Genomic DNA, 18,592 nt, shown 5'->3' on the forward strand with positions numbered 1-18,592 from the left:
TAATTAAATGAATAATTTTTATTAATACGGAGGAGATGGATTGTTTAAGTTTAGAGTTTGGAGTTAGAGATATTAATATTTGTTTACTTGTATTTGAATATTAGCCTAGGTTTGGTTTGGGAAGTCCGGGGGGTGGGGGGATGGGATATAACATTGTGTAATATCTGTGATGTATTTCTTTTTTTTTTTATGATGAAAATAATAAAATTTTATATTGAAAAAAAAAAAAAAAAGAAAAGTCATAATATGATACACTGTACATAATTCAGTCCTGCTTCTTTGGGAAAAAAGAAAGGAAAACAGAGTTTAAAATATAGAAATATTTTCTACAGAATCATAAAAGGAAAATTGATTATCTAGGAATGAAGCCACCGTGTTGTGCATCTTTGTTTAATGTTCATAATTGTACAGATTACAGATTTCTTGTGTTCCTTGAACAAGATAGACATTTTGTTCCAATTGCTGCAAAAAGAAATTTCAGTTTTGATCTTCCTTGCTTTGTTGTGTAAACAACAGTTGTTTTACCCTTGGCTTTATCTCTATACTGAAGGGAGCTTTTTATGATTGTGATATATTTATATTTAAAGGCACTTGTTTCTTTCTGTAGCAGATTTATTGTAAATGTGGCTGGGTCAGACAGATCCACATTGGGCAATGTTTGGCTTTCCTAATGATTAATTCTAGATCTGCTTCCTTTCAGAGCAAAAATAATTTCTATGCAATCTGAGCTCAACTCAAAACTCTACAGTACATCTTTTTGTCAGTAATTATAATATCCAGTTAGTATCATCAGTGTCATTTCCTTTTCTTTGTATTTAGAATGCATCTTTTGCATTCCTGAACGTCAACAATGTAGGCATATGAACAGCCAAAATTAGCAACAGCTGTTACTTATAGCAGCACTTAAGCAATACCAGACATGTACAGAGTTATAGTAACACTAGTAGATGAACTGCTGGATTAGCAGAAGCAATAAAAAAAAAATCCCGGCACAAGAACATCACGTAGTCTCAGTAGTGAATAAATGTATCTGATTGGAATGTACTGTATCTACAATCAATTATTTTTAATATAATTTGGAAAGAGCATAACTCTCAGCTAGAGAAATCATAAGTTTGTAGTGATGTCCAGATTGATTCAGTTGGGAAAATTTGTGTTATCATTCATCAAGTTATTGGAGTTGCAATAACAGTTTTCTGTTGGGGCCATTCCAATTATCACCATGTGGGAGACAGAAAGAGGCTTTCTCAGGAAAGTTAGTGGAATATGAAATCAATGTATTCTTACCATGATAATCACACATCTCATATAAAGTGTCTCACAGAGTTAGAATACCAAAGTGTCTCTTATAAGAGTGACAAACAAATGACACAACATGACAATTGCACCCCTACACCCCCCCCACACACATAGTACAGGTGGTTCTTGATTTACAACAGTTCATTGTTACAACACTGAAAATAGTGACTTATGACCATTTTTCATACTTACAACCAGTGACGGGATTCAGCCAGTTTGCACCAGTTCGGCAGAACTAGTAGCTAAATTTTGTTGAGTTCGGAGAACCGGCTGAATGCACACTGCTTCCGGAAGTCCGTTCTAGGCCTGGGAGGCATGGAGGAGGCCTCCCAGGCCTAGAACGGCCCACCGGAAGTGCGGGGATGCCACTTCCGGAAGTCCGTTCTAGGCCTTGGAGGCCCAGGCCTGCATCCACGCAGAGAACCAGTTGTTCAGGGATTTGAATCCCACCACTGTTTACAACCATTGCAGCATCCCCATGGTCACTGATAAAAATTTGGACGCTTGGCAACTGATTCATATTTATGATGGTTGCAGTGGCTTTCTGATAAGCAAAGTCAATGGGGAAGCCAGATTCACATAACAACCATGTTACTAACTTAACAACTGCAGTGATTCATTTAACAACTTTGGCAAAAAAGTCATAAAATGGGGCAAAATTCATATAACAAATGTCAGCAACATAAATTTTGGGCTTAATTGTGGTCATAAGTCAAGGACTACCTGTACATACACATATTGTTAAGTCTGGAGAATAATGGCGCTTGAGACGAAGCATCTCCAACAAGTCTTTATTGTTTGCTTCCATTCTACGAACAACGACAAGCCCAGAGGCGCGCAAGCCTCTATATATACCCTCCGATCCCCGGGCAATTCCCACCAGTCACAAGGCAGTCTTTTCCCGCCTTGCGCATGTGCGCAAGGCCGGCGCCGGTCAGTCTCGTCCCGGGTAGCTTTTGCAATTGCCCGGGACTCTTGCAACTTCCCGCGCCTGCTTCTGCAGGCACAGGACACAACACCCCTCCCCCCTAGATAAAATAATGCTGCGCCTGACATGGACGCCACCTTTGGTAGAAGGGTGTGAAGGAGCCGCAGTAGCGTGGCGAATCATGCTGTCTAGTAGAAACTCCTTCAGTCGACCCAGGCAACTCGCAGCGATGTAGCCTTTATTTCCGCACGCTTCTGGCGTCCACCATGTTCGAGGCAATGAAGCTCAGCTGGGCCCTTGTCCTGACGATCCTTGGACCTCCTCCCAGCTGCTTGGTACCGCTTGCCCACCTTTGTGTGGATGGTTGCAGTCACTGGAGCGCTTTGAGTGGGCCGCAAATTCTTGACCACTCCACTTGCAGAGTCTTCTGCTGATTCTCCAACTCGCTGATCTCTCTGTTGAAATGTGTGCCTCCAAGCCATAACAGATTGCTTGGGCTGGAAGTGTTCCTTTAAAACTTTCTTCAGATCGGCGTATGATACCGTTTCCATCGAGTCCGGGGTGATTAAGCTCTCGGCGATCTCAAAGGCGTCTTGCCCACAAATGCACAACAATGTGGCAGCCTTTAAGCCTTCCTCTCGAATCTGGTTTATGCGGAAATACGTCTCGACTCTTGCCACATAAGATTCCCACCTCTCGGGGTGAGAGACGTCGAATTCCAATAAACACCCAACTTTCACCATGATCGAGGATCAGGTTTTCTTCTTCTTCAGCCGCACGCACCCTCCAGCGATTTCGTACTGGCAGGATAATGCTGACTTCCACGCCGTTTCTCTTCCGGACTTCTTTGGGTGAGTCTTCTAGCTTTTCCTAGCTGTAGAGACTGAATCCCATCCTCGTCGCCAGTGTTAAGTCCGGAGAATAATGGCGCTTGAGACGAAGCATCTCCAACAAGTCTTTATTGTTTGCTTCCATTCTATGAACAACGACAAGCCCAGAGGCGCGCAAGCCTCTATATATACCCTCCGATCCCCGGGCAATTCCCACCAGTCACAAGGCAGTCCTTTCCCGCCTTGCGCATGCACGCAAGGCCGGCGCCGGCCAGTCTGGTCCCAGGCAGCTTTTGCAATTGCCTGGGACTCTTGCAACTTCCCGCGCCTGCTTCTGCAGGCACGGGACACAACACATACAATAACAAATAAGGCAAGAGAGAGAACGAGAAAGGGAGGAAGGGAGGAAAGGGAGGATACAGTAGTTTATAATAAAGCTTTTATGAAGGAGAGTATAAAGTTTGTTATTTGAACTTGAAGCACTAATGGAACAATAAAGAAGATACTGCATTGATATTTGAGTCTTATGTGAAGCCATCAAAATGAATGTGTCTGAAACTATGTCTACATTCCTGAATCCAAGGCCACAACTTGGGAAGCACAAACATAAAAAGCTAATGGCTGAAGTATATCTTAAAAAACATCTGCTAAATAACACCTGATATGTGAATATATATTAGGGCAGGGCTTTTCAACCAGTGGTACGGGTACCACCTGTGGTACATTGGCACCTGGCAGGTGGTATGCGACCATCCTAGAAAAGTGGTAGCAGGGGAGGGGAATGAGCTGAACCGGTGGCAGAACCGCACAAGCCTGAGAGAGAGATGGCTGGAGCTACAGGGCTGTCAGGGCTCAGCGGAAGTGCCAGGATCAGTGCCAGGATCCAGCTGGAGCTTGGCGCTGATCCTGGTGCTTCTGCTGAGCCCAGAAGAAGCGCTGATCAGCTGGAATGTTGCAGCATCTCCAGTGTCTTGTGGTTTACATTCAGATGCTTGGCAACTGATTCATATTTATGATGGTCACAGTGTCCCAGGGTCATGTGAAGTGACCAAAACCTGCTGCAACCACCCAGCAGACGGGGGGAATAAATACCAAACATCCCCCACCCCATCCCCACTACCAATCCTCAACAGAAATGCTCACAACAATGAAAACCTCGGACAGGAGGAAGAGCGTCGCTGGGTGGGCAGGCAGGTGTCTTGCTCGGCTGTGGCTTGGGGGGCACTTTTTTCAGTGCCATTGTAACTTTGAACAGTCACTAAGCAAACTGTTGTAAGTCAAGGACTACCTGTACTTTATCACTTTTTTCCTTTTTTTTTTTTTTTGTTCATCAAGTTTTTGACACCTTGCTAGGCGACTGGTGGTACTCGGATGTTGCCATATCCTAAAAGTGGTACAATGGGTGAAAAGGTTGAAAAGCCCTGTATTAGGGAATATGGATGAAAAAGCTCTATTAAGTTGAAGCTTGTGCTTTGAGAAAAATCCATATAAAGTATAGAAATGGCACAACTTCTCGAGCAGCGAATTATGCTTTAATAATAGGTATCATGCCAGACAGCTACCAACTAATGTTCCTGTGAGCACAAAAATTTAATGGAAAACTTTTCAAAATCAATTGCTTTGACTGAAGGTTGGCCTAGGAAAACAAGCTACAATTTCAGCCAAAGGTTTTAGATATTTCTTCTATTCCAATTCTCTGTAGTTTTTAGAAATATCAGCAAATTGTAACCTTTTTTCCATTACAGTCCCTAACTTTCCCAAAAAGTTGGAGGAGAAATGAGTTCTTGCAAACGTTTAAACATATGGTCCTTCTTCTACTGTCCTTTTTTTAATTGACAAGGCCACAGTATTTTCTATTACAAAAAATACTTTGTTTTTGGTTTTCTAAGAATAACAGATAGATTTGCAATGCTTGGGATTTCACATTCTCAAATAATTTTTTTGAAAAGTTGGCCAAGACATAACAAAACATATCACTTCTCATCAAAAGAACCAGTGGCCCTTATTGATCTGACAGAAACACAGTCCAATTTTGCCAGTAAAGCATTGTTTAGCTTTCTGAATTTTAAGACTAGAATTCCAGTTCAGCATTTGAGATGTTGAATTTCAGAATAATCCTAGTGACTGCTACATTGAAGATTTTTATTTCCATGGAATGCCAACCAATTTCCAAGGCAAACTTTCCAAAGCCAGCTTACTCATCTCTGAGAATCTTTCATGAAAATAGTGCCCAGGACATTTACTGGTCATTCGAGGCAAGGACAATGATTTTCATTCCTTCTTCTCAGCATTTCACATTGGCAGAAGTGAAGCCAGTCTGGGGAATAAAATCAGTAATGAGGTAGGTATGCTTTTGATGCAACAATTTCTGGAAGGCCATAGGTTCCTCATCTCTGTTTCAAAGTACGTCCATACAAATAGCCTTCGGTGAAATGAATCAAAAGCTATTCTACAAATACAAGGTGCTCAAAGGAATAGTGGGAAAAAGAATGTGTATGTTTCATGAAGGGAAAATAATATCATTTGAAACCCTTACAAAGCACTACACTTGTGTCAGAATAATTGCACAATAAGAGCTTTGTCTGGAAGCTTCAAAGTATTCCAGTAAGTTGTTACAATAAAATGTTCCTCCAACTCTTCCAGTAATAGTTTTCTGGCATGTTTTGACACATTAATAGGCTCTGCCTCCTCAGTTTGTCCCTTGGCTTCAATGCCCTGACAGGGTTATGGCTCACTTGATAGCATTCTAGACTCTGGCTCTGATAATACAGACTTATCCAACTTGAAGATTTATTCAGCTTTATTTCCATTGGGAATTTACACAGAGGCCATTGGGATTTATATTAGCTTGCCTCAGTCTGGAGCTGTCCATAGTTCTGCAGACAACAGCTTGAAAAATGTTCAAGTAGCACGAATTCTTCGGAGGATTTTGATCTGAGGTAGCTGGTGTAGTTAATTTTAATCCCAAATCAGGAATTATATATTTATTTTAGGAGGCTGTTAAAACAGGATGTCTGATGGTCTTATATGACTACCTTTTATTTCAGCTGGGAAAGAAACATGAGACAGATATTTCTTGAAATAGACCTTACTTACAGTATTTGGAAACTGAGTCGAAATTTGTGATAGGGATGCTGCCAAGTCTGATAGCTGGGTATATTGTGTGCAATATAAGTCATCCTTTTTATAATGTTGTTCTTAAGATGGAGAATAAGAGACACAACTGGGCGTGGCTTGCTTTGTTTACCTTAGAAAATGAACTATCTATTTGATGATGATATAAGCAATGTTATATGCTTTGATTTTTCCAAATGGTTTGCACTCACTATGAATTGGCAAAATGGCAGTGATTTGGATGGGTGGAGAATTTGGCATCAGGTAACTTATGCCTGTATACTTCTTGGGAGTTGAGGCAGTAGATAAAGTGCAGAAATTTAAATAGATCACTTCTGGGAACTGTTTTGGAGCACAGCGGCATAGAAATACCAGTAAAAGACAAAGAAAGTATCACTCCTGCCAAAGGGATTAACATATGTAAAGGCCAACTGCACCCACAACATAATGCTGAGCTTCTTCATTTAGTTCAATGTTTCTTCCCCTTGGCCAATTTAAAATGGTCAGCATTCAATTAAATCAGAATGATTTAGATAAGTGTAGAGGGCAAAAGTGAACAGCCACCTTGAAGGCAGTACTTTGCTTTTTTTCCATAGAAGTGCACAGCAATTTAGTTGTTTCTTCCAAACTTTTCTTAGAAAAAAAATTCCTGGCTCTGAAACTGAGATATGATTTGAGGATGGGTTGCCAACATTTTACAGTAAGTACATTTCACAGAAGGGGAAAGAACTTGGCAGAAGAAGTGAGAGTTTCTATTTTTTTATTTCAAAATTAAAGTGTGGTTTGATTTCTCATTGTAATAGTTTCAGCAGCAGTAGCAGCAGCATTTATTTATTAAATGTATTTATTAAACTTATATGTGACCCATCTCACCTACTCTAAGTAGCTTACAATCAATAAAAATATTAAGAAACATTAAAACAATAAATATTAACACTAAATGGGTTTGAAATGGACAAAACAGAAAAGAAGAGAGGAAGATGCACATGGGGAAGAGATGGAATCACCTCTTAGTCCATTAATAATGTCCAGAATGATATGCCCCACTGGGGCCCTCGGCCAGTTGGCAGAGCCCAGTCTTGAGGCCCTTTGGGGACACCAAAAGGGTGGATCTTACCTTGGGGGACACAAAGTTTCAGAGGGCGGGAACCATGGCAGAAAAGGTGTTTGACAGAATCTGACAGAAAGTATATACTAATATTAAGTCAAAATTCAGATTACAAAAGATAAGGCTGCCTTCTAAAATGGGATCTGACCCCAGATAACCCAGGACAGTATTTCTCAACTTTGACAACTTTAAGATGTGTGATTTTCAGTTCCTGGAATTCCCCAGCCAGCATGATGGATCCACCCATCTTGAAGTTGACAAGGTTGAGAAACACTGCTGTAGGCATAGAAAGCACCTGTGTGCCAGGTCAAACAGAACATTTATTATGCAGAGTGAAGTATTATGGAAGTATAAAATTATTTATAATACAAAATAAAAATGCGAACACCAGGAGAGTATAAGACAATTAAAAGTTTAGTAAAAAAAACCTTTAAAAACTTTTAAAAGCATACAATCATAGGGGCCAAGCTTTCGTCGGATCCTTCCGACATCCTCAGGGCACAGAGTCAATCAATGGGAAAAGCAGTTATAAATAAACCGACGCCTGCATCCGGGCCCTAGATCTCGTGATAGGGCCGTGGTAACCTATCACGAGATCTAGGGCCCGGATGCAGGCGTCGGTTTATTTATAACTGCTTTTCCCATTGATTGACTCTGTGCCCTGAGGATGTCGGAAGGATCTGACGAAAGCTTGGCCCCTATGATTGTATGCTTTTAAAAGTTTTTAAAGGTTTTTTACTAAACTTTTAATTGTCTTATACTCTCCTGGTGTTCGCATTTTTATTTTGTATTATGGATATTCCCAGGAGTCATTCGTCTGTCTTTTATGTTATTTGCAACCAAAATTATTTATTTAGATACAAATATATCATCTCAATCTTCCTTGTCCTTTAATTAGGTTTATTGTTGCCCTACATTTTTCAGCAAAAAAATGTAAAAGGGACTTTGCCAAGGGATACTTGTAAGAACTAAGCCTAGGAATCCAGCTCTCTGTTTTTATGTATTACTCTCATACAGTAGCTCCTAACCTAACAGATTCTGCCAGCCATTTGAGATGAAGAAAAAGACAAAAATAGTACCCACATAGTGATAATGCAATATGAAACTAGGGTCAGATTCCTAAAAAAAAAAAAAAGCTGGAAAACTCTATGAATACTAATTCAAGTCTATTGGGAATGTCCATTAACTTATAAAGACAAGCAAATTACCCAAGAGAGACCCCATTACTCTGTGTGACAGCTCACATTTTTCACTAAACAGATTTTAAGATATGTCTTCCTATGGTTTTGCTCCCCCCCCCCCCCGGCTGAAGAGAATCCTAAATGCTGCCCGTGTCAACAATTCCACTCTAATCGTTTTGAAACTGACAAATATTTAAACACCAGTCTCATTTAATAGATATGTACCTGTATTCACATTAGTTCAGAGAATGCATTCTAAAAACAGCTGATACCCACAAACATGTTTGGGGTATTATCCATGTATTTATGCAAGCCAAACCTAAACATTAAACCACAGTTTGTGCATGCTTGATAGGCAGCCCAAAAACACTAGGTCTGAACCACAGGTATCTCAGTTTTCACTGATTATATGACACTGAAGTTGTACCTTGAGGGTAGAATAATTCCTTCCATAAAATTCAAGATCAGCTATAAACCTTATTTAAATAAATATTTTTACTTTTTCTGTGTTTTTGTTCCAATTTTCACTGTTGTTATGCTAGAAGCATATTAACCTTTTAATGTTATTGTGCTTATGAAAATGATGACGGTTGATTTTCTTTAATAAGCTTATAGTTCCCACAGCCGTATTTCTGTGGCAAAATAGGAAAATAAAAATGGCAAACCTATTACAGAATATGTTGTGTGATTGTCCTGGTTTCATTTTAATCTACCCTGCAGTTTAGAAAGCTAAGAAAAATAGCAATTAAAAGGTAAAGCCTAAGTGGATATTTCCCTAAGTGGAAATTTCCATGCAGTTCATTTATAATTTCCTTTATTTCCTTTCTTTTTTAAATATCTTATTCCAGTCTATAGCCCTGCAATTTTCTTATTTCCCATAAAAATACAAAATACAAACCAGTTCTGATTTGGTTTAACTTTGTGAGATCAATTAAGATTGGTTAAGTCCTGCCTCCTTGTTAGGCAGAGGCAATATTAAAACTGTAAAAATTCAAATATACTGTGAATATATCAACATATCACTGGCAATTACTTACTGCTATTCAAAAAGTAAATATTACAAATGATAATTTTATGGAATTAGACTATACAGGAAAACTATATAGTTTGTAGTGATGTATAGAATGGAGGTTTCACTTTTGCCTATAGCATAGGTCCAAAGCATATCACCCAATTTGGCAAAAATGTTTGTTTTCACTCAAAAATAGAAATAATGCTCTTTCTGGCTGCATATATTTGAATAGCTAGTGCCACATAATTATATTTTCTTGCTGAAATAAATAAATTATATTCCATTTCTTATACATCACGGTCTCCATATAATCTGTTCACAAACAATAGACAAACATGTTAAATCAGGCATTTTATATTTCTCTTTTGGCCCATATATATTAATAAAACAGGGAGTTAAGCTAGTGTTTTTCAGCCTCAGAAGTTTAAGGTGGGTGCATTTCAATTCCCAGAATTCCCCAGCCACACATCTTAAAATTCCTGAGGTTGAGTACAACTAACCTAAATGGTCTTGTAAGGACCCACCCCACTTTGCATCTTAAGAAGACAGAACTCTTGGAATATTTCTTCCAACAGGCATCTTTATTAAGAGAGAGCTGGTTGGAAGAAATATTCCAAGAGTTCTGTCTTCTTAAGATGCAAAGTGGGGTGGGTCCTTACATTAGACAGGACTTGCAAAATTAGTCCACCTGGAAGGAAGACCCTTGCCGGGGGACTTTGCAAAAATTACCATGTCAGACGGTGGAGCAAAGAAGGGAGAAAACTCCCCGGAAAGGGAGCCGCTGCCCCGGCTGAAACCCTGCCAGATGTCGGGATCTGAGAGGTCAGAGTCCTCAGGAGAAGAGGTGGTGGAGACACTGGACCACAAACCTCAATGGTCAATGGACGTTGGAAAGAAAGGCAAGTGGGAAAAGAAATCAAGAAAGGTGACCCTGAGACGGGGGGGGGGGCAAACAACCAGAATGGAAGCAGGAGATGGAGAAATCCCTGCATGCAAGTGAAGAGGAAGGGAGCTGGGCACCGTACTCGGGCTGGATCCTAGAGAAAGCGATCGACCTAATGAAGAGAACTCTCAGCTCCCTAGGAGAGGAGAATGCCTGCAACCAGCTCTCTCTTAATAAAGATGCCTGTTGGAAGAAATATTCCAAGAGTTCTGTCTTCTTAAGATGCAAAGTGGGGTGGGTCCTTACAGGTCTGGCCATTTCCAGGAATGCAGCCTCCAACTTCTGTCATTGAGCCAAGAGACACATTTTTAAGGTGTGAATGCTCCAACACTGGAAGTTTTAAAGAAAAGACTGGGCAGCCATTTGTCTGAAATGGTATAGGGTTTCCTGCCTGAGCAGGGGGTTGGACTAGATGACCTCCAAGGTCCCTTCCCTTGTTGTTGTTGTTAGCTATTGTTCTACTATGAGGATCTAACAGGAAGGGACAGATGGATCAGGAGCACGTTTTGATTATTCCTAGTCACATGATTGTGATTCCATTAGTGATGACTGTTATTGCTGATAAGGAAATAAAAATGACAATTCCATTTGCTATACTTCCTGATCTTTTACTATTCAGCCCTTACATCTCCTGTCAACCTTCTCCCTAGTAATCATCCTTTATCCATATCAGCCAATCCTTTGCAGCTATGTGCTATGCCTGTGAATTCATCTGATAGGTTTAATTTTTGTTTTTGGTCAGAATTGGAAATAATGCTATTTATTACATGATAAAGCTGTATGACTGCATACTTTTGAATAGTTAGTGCTGCATCCTATTGGAGTAGCATGGTGGCTTAATGGTGAAGATGCTTGTCTACCATTCAAAAGGCTGAGAGTTCAATCCTAGGTAGCAGCAGATGTTTCTCTCTCAGGATGGAAAGTGAAAATGTCTGCTGCGAAGTTGACATAGGCTTAGTACTATTCAATCGCCCTGATTCTACCCTGTATTAAAGGATTACAGGGTTGTAAAAAAAAAGTACCGCATCATATTTTTTTTAAAGGTCCAACCCATTTCAAAAGGTGTTTATAGAATTGAGTATTATAAAATTATAGCCTAGCTCTAGATATTTTCTGCCAGAAGTAAAGTATGTGGACAGTATGGTAAACTCACTCTCTTTTCAGTAAGTGCATTGAAGAATTTGGGGGGGGGGTGTGATTGTCTGTCTGTCCATCCGTCCATCCGTCCGTCTGTCCATCCATCCGTCCGTCCGTCCGTCCGTCCGTCCGTCCGTCCGTCCGTCCGTCCGTCCATCCATCCATCCATCCATCTATCTATCTATCTATCTATCTATCTATCTATCTATCTATCTATCTATCTATCTATCTATCTATTTAAAATTAAAAATTGGTGGCAGGCACATGAGTAGGTGAAATTTTGAGTTATGTGTGGCTTGGATCTTTTAATTTTAGTGATCCTATCCTCAAATCTAAAAAAGAGTTAGAATCAGAAGGGCATGTCTGCCATTGGTTTACATATTTACAATTGAATGAAAGATTTAAATCAGACAAAAAGTTATGGACTTGACTTTGTGAAACATGAATTGGAAATCCTACTGCACAGTAGTGATGAACATATTATTGCTAAGGTCTATAAATTATTATTGAATTTGAATTTGGAAAATGAATGTGTATGATTCAGTAGGCAAAGAACTCTGGATATAATGTAATGCTTGAACAATGGGAGAATATGTGGACGAAAGGTTTAAAATTTACACTAAATTATAATCAAAAAGAAAACTTCTATAAGATGATGTATCATTGGTATTTAACACCAGATAAGTTGTCAAAAATGTATTAAGGTATTTCAAATGAATGTTGGAAATGCAAATGTAAAAAGGGGACCTTTTATCAATTATGATGTATATGTGACAAAGCAAAAAATATTGGAATAGAATTCACATCTTCATACAGAAAATTCTCAAAGTGAATATAACGATAAAACCAGAAACTTTTCTTTTGGGTTTAATGAAAAAAGACTTGAGATGTTTGTCCTCTGGAGCAGCATCTCCCCAGACATTTGAACTGCCCAACACATCCTTTACATGAGCCTTGAAAACATGGCACTTTCAACAGCTCTGTGATAGGCTGGGGCATGTCCATGCAGATGGTATTAGAGTATATCAGTTAGCTGTGATGTGTGCTTCCCCCTCCCTATTATGTTTATGGTCTTTCTGTTTTGCTTTCAACTTGTACTTTGAGCAGAATCAGTGCTGAGTTTAATTTCAAGAAACACATCTGAACTTAAATGACATTACTACATGTTTATAAATGATATGTTTACAATTATCTCACTTGTTGAATTGGTTAATGCTAGGCATGCTTACTTGCGCTATTTTTATGGAAAGGATATCCCTTTACTTAATAGGGTTTCCTTAAGTCTGACTGGTGTCATATTCCAGGAGTCCTCTTCACTAATATGGGTTTACATAATTGTACAAACAGTTACTCAGCTACATTTCACATTCTCTTAACATATATTTATATTGCCAAAGCATTTGATTTAGCAAGAAAACTACATTTTGATTGTCGATTGTTGTTGATATTTTCCTTCTCTGCTTTTGGCTACAGCTAAGTGCATATAGCTCAACATAAATTTATTGACATTATCTCTATAGCTTGTATTCAGTATATTTAGCAAAATTTATATCTTGACATCTGCTAGGTAAATAGATAAAATACAATAAATAGCTTTAAAACAGTATATGCAAAACTGAAATGATAATTTAAAAGTAACAGTTCACTAAAATATTGTCATTTATTTCACAATTCCTTTGCAAATTGTAAATGCTAAACTAAACTAAATTAAATTGAATTTAGTTGTAAAGATCAAGAACAAAGCAAATAGCATTAAAATATCTATCTATCTATCTATCTATCTATCTATCTATCTATCTATCTATCTATCTATCTATCTATCTATCTATCTATCTATCTACCTACCTACCTACCTACCTACCTACCTACCCAGCTACCTAACTACCTATCATCCACCTGCTTTTGGCTACCCACTAATATGGGTTTACATAATTGTACAAACAGTTACTCGGCTACATTTCACATTCTCTTAACATATATTTATATTGCCAAAGGGTTTGATTTAGCAAGAAAACTACATTTTGATTGTCAATTGTTGTTGATATTTTCCTTCTCTGCTTTTGGCTACAGCTAAGTGCTTATACCTCAACATAAATTTATTGACATTACCTCTATAGCTTGTATTCAGTACATTTAGCGAAATCTATATCTTTACATCTGCTAGGTAAATAGATAAAATACAGAAATATGCAAAACTGAAATGATAATTTAAAAGTAACAGTTCACTAAAATATTGTCATTTATTTCACAGTTCCTTTGCAAATTGTAAATGCTAAACTAAACTAAACTAAATTGAATTTAGTTGTAAAGATCAAGAACAAAGCAAATAGCATTAAAATCTATCTATCTATCTATCTATCTATCTATCTATCTATCTATCTATCTATCTATCTATCTATCTATCTATCTATCTATCTATCATCCACCTATCATCTGTTTATCTAATCAGACATCCTCTTAAATTCTATCATAACCCATGGGAATCCTTGTTTTAATATACTTCTTGAGCCATGTCTCATCTAGTTTTAGTATGAATAAAAGCATACTAGAAATTGTATACCAGTCACAGGACTTTTTCAATTTCATTTTTAAGTACTACTGTTCAATAAAGTTAAATATAAAGGTCTGCAGTGGCTGATAACTTTATTAACCTCTCTTTATAATATTTAACTTTCCCTCTGTAATGGGATAGAGTATTTACCTCAAGTGAGGTAACCCCCCCCCCCCAAAAGCAAAAAACAACAGATTCTGCATGCTTAGAAATAAAGAAATGTTACTTACCAGTTCAACTCTGCCAAAACCTCCAACTCCGAGAGTGTCAATGATGTTGAAGTCTGACAGCTTCAGATTGGCGAAGAAGGCAGCTTCGGCTTCATATCTGGATTTTTTTATGTGAAAAAATGGAAATTTCTTAGAGGTGTAGACATGAGTGCTATGTAACTCTGTTCCAAAATGAAGTACACGTTGATTGGAAGATACCACCTTAATTTCCATCTTTCTTTTTAAAAAGTCTTTGTTTTTTCACCCATTGGTCCTGAATTCACATTCTAAATCTAGTTATTTCTCTCTCTTTTTTTCAGAATGAAAGAACCAAATGTCCGGGCAGCATATCTGTAACGCAACCATTTTGTGTTATAATTCAATTGCATTTATTGATTGAATTTCACATCTTGACAGCTTCTTTTAGTCTTCTGGTGAAGATTTTTTCATTTCTTTCTTTTCTTTTTAGTATTTTGTGAAGATAAAAGTCTTTTAAATGAGTTTCCCTTCTCCACAAGCTGCCAGAATTTCTATGAATGTTTATTGAAAGTGGCAAGATCATTAAGGTCTCCAGAGAAAAATCTCAGCCAGGTTTTATAAAATAAGATCTAATAAGCTGAGAAAATAGTATACAGATTTCTGAAAGGAATTATTTCAGGCACGCACTACTGTTCCTAAAACAACATTTTCCTCTACCCTACATCTTTAAACTTCACATAGAAGCTTGTGGTCCTCAATCCAGAAGTGCTCCCCTTAGACTGTGTGTGAAGTAGCTCTGAATAAAAATGTACACAGTACTAGCTATGCAAGCCATCTGAAACTGACACATGCACACATGCCAAAAATAAGCCTCCCATGGATATACCCTTTAAATATGAATCCCTTAAAATAGTGTCTTGCTAGGGATTATGATATTTTTAGAAAGGCTATGAGGGCAAACTGAGGAGGATGTTCCATCTACTCACTGAACTTTGATATGGGAAATATCTTGCTGAGGGGGAAAAGCATAACACATGAACAATTTTTCTAATGATACCTTTGTTCTTTTGAACTGAGTGTTCCAAAATGCACGTAGAAAGACAGTGCTTTCTCATTATTTTGAAACAGGCTATTCATAAGATTAGCAGGTTAATCAAGGGGCACAACGAAGTGAAAATCAATGATGAGCTCTTGGTCTACAGACTCTTAGCTCCATTTATTCCAAAGTAATGTAGATGTGTTTTTCTATCAAGCTCACTGGTAGAACTTTTAAAAAACACTTTGCTTTTTTTTTAAAATGTTCATGTTTTACCCTAAAAAATAGATTATAAACACAACTTAGCTGGGTCTCTAAAGGAGGTTGGGATGAATGTTGTTTGAGAATTAGAAGACTCAAGTTCTTCTGTATTCAGCTTGAAAACTCAACACCCTTATTGTGAAGATTAATTTTCTACCATGGAAATATGACATCCCATTGAAGGTATCTCCTACCCAGAAGCTCTGGTGGTAGGGCTAGAACTTTTTCAGGTGACCTCCTGTCGGAAGAGATAGCTCCCTCCCAGTTTTAGAATAAGTAAGAAGGAGACCTTAAAGCAGGGGTCCTCAATCTTGGCAACTTTAAGACTTGTGGACTTCAACTCCCAGAATTCCTCAGCCACCTTTGCAAAGCTGGCTGAGGAATTCTGGGAGTTGAAGTCCACAAGTTAAAGTTGCCAAGGTTGAAGACCCCTGCCTTAAAGAAAGAACATTTGACATATGTGGATAGAGAAAGAATATAGACAACTATGTACAACTGGTTGCTGATACCGAAAGGGGCCCAATACATTTTTTCTCATGTTCTCCATTAAGTTAGTGCCTGAGTGAGCTGGATGTCCCATCCCCACTTTAGAAAATGGAACTTCACAATAACTCCTGTATATAATTTCCTAACAGCAGAGAAAGGACATTCCATAGAGAAGTATGTACTTTCAGAAGTCCCTGAAAGTGGGATCTATCATTCAGATAACCATACACAACTATGTACAACTGGTTGCTGATACTTGCTAGGAAATATTTTCTACAGCACTTTTCTGCTAAAAGACACTTTGATTGTGACATGATTTAAATGTTTGGTATTTAATAAAGGGCATGTTTGATGATGTAGCGACCCTACAGATTTTTCCAGGGCCCAGAAAAGTCAAAGAAGGCTGTTCTAAATGTTCTCTAGTGGTGCAGGCTTCTTCTATTTCTTGTAGGTCAGCTTGTTTTAGAATCTTCAGGGGGAAAAAGGGGTTGAGGGAGGTTCATTGTTCTGTGCTGTTAAGTCTGAGAAAGATGTTCTAGGTCAGGGGTGTCAAACTCAATTTCATTGAGGGCCGCATTAGCATTGTGGTTTCCCTCGGGGGGCTGGGTGGATGTGGCCAGGGTGAGTGCGGCCTACTGGGTGGGCATGGATGGAGTGGGTGTGGCCTACTGGGTGGGCGTGGCCAGCTTTACATCATTCGCATCAAGGGTGCCTGTGGGGGCCTGGCCAGGAATGGGACAGATCTGAGGATCTCTGGCAGAAGGGGGTGGGACCAGGGCAAGTGCCAAGGCATGGTCCACTGGAGGAGCCTCCCTGTTCCTCTCAGGCCATGCAGGGGGGGCTGGATGGTGGTGCGGGCTGCCTGGAACCCTGGGCACCAGAAGTCAAATGCCCAGCCTGGCTTTCGAGCACCCGCGGCACCAAGCCTAGCCCTACTTCCCCAAGAGGGCACCCAGCTGCACTTACCTCCTCCTCAAGGCTGCTGTTGTTGTTCTTGCTCTTCTTAGCAGGTTGCTCATGATGGGTACGAGGGCAAAACCAGAAGGAGGCCCATTCCCTCTCCATGGGAGGAGACCCAGCTTTGTATCCAAAGCTTCCTTAGCAATAGGATGGGAGACCCCAAGGATAGGCCAGGAGGAGGCAAGGGGATGGTGAAAGGGCAACAGGGCAGGACTAAGGTAGGACTTCCCTCAGATCCTCCCTCTCCTTCCTTCCTTCCTTCCTTCCTTCCTTCCTTCCTTCCTTCCTTCCTTCCTTCCTTCCTTCCTTCCTTCCTTCCTTCCTTGTACAGAGTGGTGGGAAAATATTTGAGATGAGGGAGGGAGAAAAACAGGCAAGAAACGCAGCTGGGGAGGTGTCACCCTTCGTGAGGAATGAAGAAATGCACCATTGCCTGGAAGTGGCCAGCACATGGCTCTCACCTACTTCACATATCTGGCTTGGTGGGCTCTGGGGGATGAGATGCCTTGAGCAGCGTGAGAATCAATGTTATCTGCGCAATGCCGCCCAGGCCCCAGCCTGCCCAATTTCGGCAGGCAGCGAGGTGTTCTCCTCACAGCGCTGAGAGGCTGAGCCAGGTGGCGCAAATCTGAAAAGAAGCGCAACACCGCCCAGTCCCCAGCCTGCCCAGTTTCAGCAGGCAGCAGGCGCTTTCCTCACAGCACCAAGAGGCTGAACAGGGCGGTGCAAATCCAAAAAGAAGCACGATGCTACCCAGCCCCCAGCCTGCCCGGTTTCGGCAGGCAGCGAGGCACTCTCCTCCAGCGCCAAGAGGCTGAGCCAGGTGGTGCGAATCTGAAAAGAAGTGCAATGCCGCCCAGCCCCCAGCCTGCCTGGTTTTGGCAGGCAGCGGGGCGCTGTCCTCACATCACCAAAAGGTTGAGCTTTGCACCTTGCTGCCTGCTGAAACTGAGCAGGCTGGGGGCTAGGCAGCATTGCACTTCTCATCAGATTCGCACCACCCAGCTCAGCTCTTGGCGCTGTGAGGAGAGCGCCCCGCTGCCTTCCGAAACTGGGCAGGCTGGGAGCTGGGTGACCTCGTGCTTCTTTTGGGATTCGCGCTGCCCGGCTCAGCCTCTCAGCACTGTGAGGAGAGCGTCCCACTGCCTGCCGAAACCCCTCCCCTGGAGCCCATCAAGCTGGATATGTGAAGTAGGCAAGGGCCATTTGCTGGCCCAGGGGTAGGCAACCCAAAACACTCAAAGAGCCACTTGGACACGTTTCCCACCGAAAACAAAACACTGGGAGCCGCAAAACCCTTTTGATATCTAAAATGAAGATAACACTGCATATATCCTTTTTTTACCTTTATTATAGGTATGTGTGTGTGTGTGTGTGTGTGTGTATGTTTGTGTGTGTATATATAAAATAAAGGTAAAAAAGGATATATGCAGTGTTATCTTCATTTTAGATGTCAAAAGGGTCTCTCTTTCCTGTCTCTCTCTTTCTCTTCTCTTTCTCTTTCCTCTTTCTCTCTTTCCTCTAACTTTCTCTCTCTTTCCTCTCTTTCTGTCTCTCT

The 18,592-nt window shown here is 40.2% G+C and overlaps 1 protein-coding gene across 1 annotated transcript in view; it reads right to left on the reverse strand.

The window, feature by feature from the left end:
- Positions 1 to 18,592, reverse strand: part of PRKG1 (protein kinase cGMP-dependent 1) — a 118,793-nt gene that overhangs the window by 52,895 nt on the left and 47,306 nt on the right. Inside the window, exon 5 of the mRNA XM_015823783.1 lies at positions 14,334 to 14,430. Coding sequence (XP_015679269.1) covers positions 14,334 to 14,430 — 97 coding nt within the window. The remainder of the gene's footprint in view (positions 1 to 14,333; positions 14,431 to 18,592) is intronic.

The sequence above is a fragment of the Protobothrops mucrosquamatus genome, unplaced genomic scaffold (genome assembly GCF_001527695.2).
Source record: "Protobothrops mucrosquamatus isolate PMUCROS unplaced genomic scaffold, P.Mucros_1.0 scaffold1986, whole genome shotgun sequence".
In the NCBI taxonomy this organism is placed as follows: Eukaryota; Metazoa; Chordata; class Lepidosauria; order Squamata; family Viperidae; genus Protobothrops; species Protobothrops mucrosquamatus.